The 5,295-nt window shown below is 42.3% G+C and overlaps 1 protein-coding gene across 2 annotated transcripts; it reads left to right on the forward strand.

Moving 5' to 3' along the window:
• Positions 1 to 2,102: 2,102 nt before the first annotated feature.
• Positions 2,103 to 3,158, forward strand: LOC103006161 (glycerol-3-phosphate dehydrogenase 1-like protein). 2 transcript variants are annotated; one of them, XM_007190774.2, is made up of 2 exons: positions 2,103 to 2,327; positions 2,397 to 3,158. In XM_007190774.2, exons 1-2 carry the CDS (start codon positions 2,103 to 2,105, stop codon positions 3,156 to 3,158), a joined length of 987 nt encoding a protein of 328 aa, XP_007190836.1. The 2 variants fall into 2 exon arrangements, with proteins under 2 accessions (XP_007190836.1, XP_007190835.1); XM_007190773.2 differs by having other exon boundaries at positions 2,103 to 3,158.
• The last annotated feature ends 2,137 nt before the right edge of the window (positions 3,159 to 5,295 follow it).

The following is a 5,295-nucleotide window of genomic DNA, read 5'->3' on the forward strand; positions in this document are numbered from 1 at the left end:
GTAATACTCTATCATGTTAGGCGGCAAATGCAACAATGGAAAAATAAGCAGGATAGACAGACAGAGAGTAATGGGAAGTGTTATTTTAGGTAGCGTGACCAAGGAAGGCCTCTCTAATGTGGTGATATGTGGGCAGAAACCTGAATGAAGTGAACAGGATGAATATCCAGGGAAAGAGCACTACAGGCAGAGAGAACTCCATGCGCAAGGGCCGTGAGGTGGAGCATGAACGTGTGATCCAAGAACAGCAGAGAGCCAATGGAACTGGAGTATGAAGAGCAAGGGGAAGGACATGAAGTCAGAGACTGGCCAGGAGCCAAATCCTGAAGGGCCTGTAGGCTTTCGGAACAAATTTGCGTTTTACGCTGTAAGTGTGATGAGAAGGCAGTGCCCACCCCACATCCCCCCGGGTCTGAGGGAGACACAGGAATCACGATGACTGCGAAGTCTAGACGTGCCATTTACTGCTACGGGGAAAGGCGGGTAGGGCCTGAGGTGGGGAAGGAAATCAGGGATCGGTGAGTGCCTATTCCACATACGGGGTGATTACTGGCTCTTTATACACTTGAATCTTCAGAGTTTTCTTCCCAAATCTGCATGTACAATCAACTTCCAACTATTTTGGTCAAGGGAGGCAAGTAACAAGAAGGACAATGGAAAACTTATTTACATTTTATGCAGAGCTGATTTCAGACACCATTTTGAAGTAGGCAAAGTTTATGAAGCTTCCCAGCCTTTGAGTTCATCTCTTCCACACCCCACCCCAAATTTCCTTCTCCATATTGCCCCAGATTTCTTCTAAAGACATGTAGTATCCTCGTTTTCTGGTGTGTGTGTGTGTGTGTTTCTCTCTGTCTCTTTCTGCCCCCACTCATCACCACCCATGTGACTATGGAAAGGATCAGGTATCAGTCATTTACATCTTAGGATGAATTGAACCCCACATATAATATCTCCCTGCAATATTTGCCCTTTACACCTTGTCTCTAATTATGTGCTGAATATTCCCCTTAAGGGAATGTCTATTTAATTCTCCCCTTAAAAAGCACTGATATGTTTAGACACCTACAGATTTCACCTACAGGTAAGACATGATATAAAAATAAGAGTGATCCAACACAGTATATACCAGGGATGCTTCTTAAATGCCCTCTACTTCCCCAAGAAAGAAGGCAACATCCAGAAAAAGGTTTAAAAATAAAGCAGTCTACTGGGTAAAGAATAGTTATCTTTTAGTTACGGCTATGATGAATGTAATGTGTAAATAACAAAATATCGTCTGAGGTGTTGGGATGAAGGTTAATTGTCCAGACTGATCATCAGAACAAATGCCCCTAAGGCAAGTATGTGGAACAGACCAGTAAAGCCAGGAGCTACCAGGGATCCAGGAACATGACTCCAGGGAGCAATAGATCTGGAAAGAGTGCAGAAACATCAGAAAGAATTTCTAAGAGGAGAAGTCACTAACACCACAGCTGTGGTTAGTTTTTCAGAGCTTCATGTTCATATATGTCAGCACAGTGTCTTAAAAGCCCCAGGGCCAAGGGAAGATCAATACCCATTGCTAAATCATATTTACCTTAAGTTAAATGCTTCTAAAAGATTAAGTTCTTTGAATTCTAACTTTATGGCTGATTTTTCATCAAATTATTCATAAATATAATTAAAAAATGAAAGAACTATAGGTAGAATACTATTAATTTTTTGTTTTATTGAAGTACAGTCGATTTACAATGTTGTGTTAGTTTCAGGTGTACATCACAGTGATTCAGATATATATATTTATATATTCTTTTTTAGTTTCTTTTCCCTTATAGATTATTATAAAATATTGAGTATAGTACCCTGTGCTATACAGTAGGTCCTTGTTTTTCATCTATTTTATATATAGTAGTGTGTTTATGTTAATCCCAACCTCCTAACTTATCCCTCCCCACAGAATACTATTAATTTTTATCTGTACCTATTAGTTGATACTCCTTTCAATATTACTACCCTGTTACCTTTCAGGTGAAAGCGAATGGGCCTGGGCCGAGCAGGCGGAGACAGGTGGCCTGCTGGCTGGGGAGGTGCAAGCCAGGCTGCAGCGTTCCTGCCTGGCCATGGCAGCTTCACCCCTGAAAGTGTGCATCGTGGGCTCGGGGAACTGGGGTTCAGCTGTTGCAAAAATAATTGGTAATAATGTCAAGAAACTTGAGAAGTTTGCCTCCGTGGTCAAGATGTGGGTCTTTGAAGAAACAGTTAATGGGAGAAAACTGACAGACATCATAAATAATGACCATGAAAATGTAAAATATCTCCCTGGACACAAGCTGCCAGAAAATGTGGTTGCTATCCCGAACCTCAGTGAGACTGTGTGGGATGCAGACCTGCTGGTGTTTGTCATTCCCCACCAGTTCATTCACGGGATCTGTGACGAGATCTCTGGGAAAGTGCCCAAGGGCGCGCTGGGCATCAGCCTCATCAAGGGCATAGACGAGGGTCCCGAGGGGCTGAAGCTCATTTCCGACATCATCCGAGAGAAGGTGGGCATTGACATCAGTGTGCTCATGGGAGCCAACGCTGCCAATGAGGTGGCTGCTGGGAAGTTCTGTGAGACCACCATTGGCTGCAAGGTAACGGAGAATGGCCTTCTCTTCAAAGAACTTCTGCAGACTCCAAATTTTCGAATTACAGTGGTTGATGATGCAGACACTGTTGAACTTTGTGGTGCCCTGAAGAACATTGTGGCCGTGGGAGCTGGGTTCTGCGACGGCCTCCGCTGTGGCGACAACACCAAAGCCGCCGTCATCCGCCTGGGGCTCATGGAAATGATCGCCTTCACCAGGATCTTCTGCAAGGGCCAAGTGTCCACGGCCACCTTTCTGGAGAGCTGCGGCGTAGCTGACCTGATCACCACCTGCTATGGGGGCCGGAACCGCAAGGTAGCAGAGGCCTTTGCCGGGGCCGGAAGGACCATTGAAGAATTGGAGAGGGAGATGCTGAATGGGCAGAAGCTACAAGGACCTCAGACTTCCACTGAGGTGTACCGCATCCTCAAACAGAAGGAGCTGCTGGACAAGTTTCCACTGTTCACTGCGGTGTACCAGATCTGTTACGAAGGTAAGCCCGTTCAAGAGATGTTGTCTTGTCTCCAGAGCCATCCAGAGCATATATAAAGTGAATTATGCAACATGTCAGGGAAAGGCATCAATCATTTGGATTCAGTGGAAACTGGGACTTGCCAACAAGATGTTTGCAGCATCGTAACTCCATCATGGATACTATGAATTTTTACAAGTTCATTTTTGAATTGTGAGATGAAGTTCATTGGCTAAGACGTTACTGGGCAACAACTAGATGCACATATGTGAACGTGTGAGTGTGTGTTCCTTTCTCATTTTGTGGATGTTTCTATCAACCAAAATTAAAGGCCCTTTTTAAAAATTACTTTTGAAATTTTCCCACTGTGGTAGCTTATAAGATTGGAACTATCGCAGCTAAAAGTTTTGGATCTAATTCATATGTATCTCAGTGAAGGGATTTTTTTTCTCAGTCTCTTGAGGTTAAAATTTAACCAGCATTAACATGGTAGAGTGGCAGAGTGAGTGGGTTCAAAGATCAACATACTGTAACTTCTAAATACTATCTCAGAGCCAGCATAATTAACTACTTCGATTGTGGGTTGATTTATTATTTTAAACAATTACATATTTTTAATTAGGTAATCCACTTATATATATTCCTCTCACTACAGTTTTCTGCATTTTTAGCCTTTTTTCTCTTCATTAGCTACCAGAATGTGCTTTCATAAAGGCTCAGCAGTAGCAGAAGACAGAAAACTCATCTGGGATTTTCCTGCTGTGACTGACACATTCTTCTGATTAATGACACATGTATGATGCTTTTTGTCAGGTAGTACTTTTATGCAAACATTTCCTTTGAGCCTCACAGAGCCCCTGAAAGGGGGCTGCTATTATTCATCATTTAAGATGCAGTCACTGTGCCTGGTTGCCTGGTGAGTAGGGGCAGAGCCAGAGTAAAGCCCAGTGGTCCTCCCCCTACCAAGGTGCCAGGACCTGCTCAGACATCACTGGGCTGGTTTGACCTCCTGCTAATTGGCGGTAGGATACACAGCCTTTACTGAGGCCATAGTCGGGCTTCCTGCAGCTGAGGTTTGTGTGGGTCCTTATCTAGAAGGATATTGTTCAAAGTGTGGACCTCTCTCCTTCAGCTTCACCTGGAGTCTCTTAGAAATGTGGGTTCCCAGGTCCCAATCCAGACCTCTGAAGTGGGATCTTGTACCTATGCTTTGACATGTCTTCTGTGTGTTTCAATGTTCATTACAATTTGAGAACCACTACTTTAGAAAATTTACTTTAGATTGACATTGGCATTTCTCAAACAATGTTCCACAGGAAATACATGTCCCGGGACCCAGCGGTGGTTCCGGTGTTCCCTCCAAAGGTCCACTGAGTTTGGGAAAAGCTGCATCTGTACACCCCTCTTGAAGGGGTAGAATGTATGTTAGTTTGTTAGTGGAAACTGTTTATTTAACCCAGCAAGTCCCAGACATATAAGATTATGGAGATTTCTTTTGGCAAGAAAACTTACCAAAGTTTCCAAGGAACACTGTTCCTGGCTGAGGTGACCTTAGGACAGCTCAAGTATACCCTTCACTCTCTGCAAGAAATGAGGATGAATGACTACCTGTGGTATTATTCGTTCTGAACCTTTACAGTTCAGGTCTGCCATAGACCCCTGATAAAGCTTTAAGATGACACTCTCAGGTACGAGTAAGTGGATGTCAACTTCACCAAAACACACGTTGTGTGGACTAAGTGCTTTTAATTCTAGAATTAGAATGGGAATTACTGTATCTCTTAAATGAGATTGGCTTCAGGATAACATTACAGTTACCTTACATAGCACTTGATAAATATTAAGGGAACCTATGAATATCACTTATATATTCATGGATTTTCAGTCACTTTGAGATTTTGATCCTTTTTTATTTTCCAGCTTGGGACTTTTTTTCTTCTATACTTGAAATGATTTTTTGAATAGATTTTGCAGGAATTTTTTAAACTCCTATATACAGAAGTATGTGAAAGCACACAAAATCATACAAGTTTCACTGATTTTAGTGCCACTGTTAAGTCAATTTTTGCTTGTCTCATAATTAATCTTTTTAAAAGTTTGTACATAGGTAACAAAGTGTTACTTTTTAAGATACATAACAGGCTGTAAATTAATTGTGGAGTCTATTAAGTAGGATAATCAGATATGAGGAATTAGGATTTTGTCTTTTGTATA

The sequence above is a fragment of the Balaenoptera acutorostrata genome, chromosome 14, assembly GCF_949987535.1.
Source record: "Balaenoptera acutorostrata chromosome 14, mBalAcu1.1, whole genome shotgun sequence".
Lineage (NCBI taxonomy): Eukaryota > Metazoa > Chordata > Mammalia > Artiodactyla > Balaenopteridae > Balaenoptera > Balaenoptera acutorostrata.

Excerpts from the sequence above, each read along its gene's own strand:
- LOC103006161 (XM_007190773.2), top strand. The coding sequence starts at position 2,103 with ATGGCAGCTTCACCCCTGAAAGTGTGCATCGTGGGCTCGGGGAACTGG.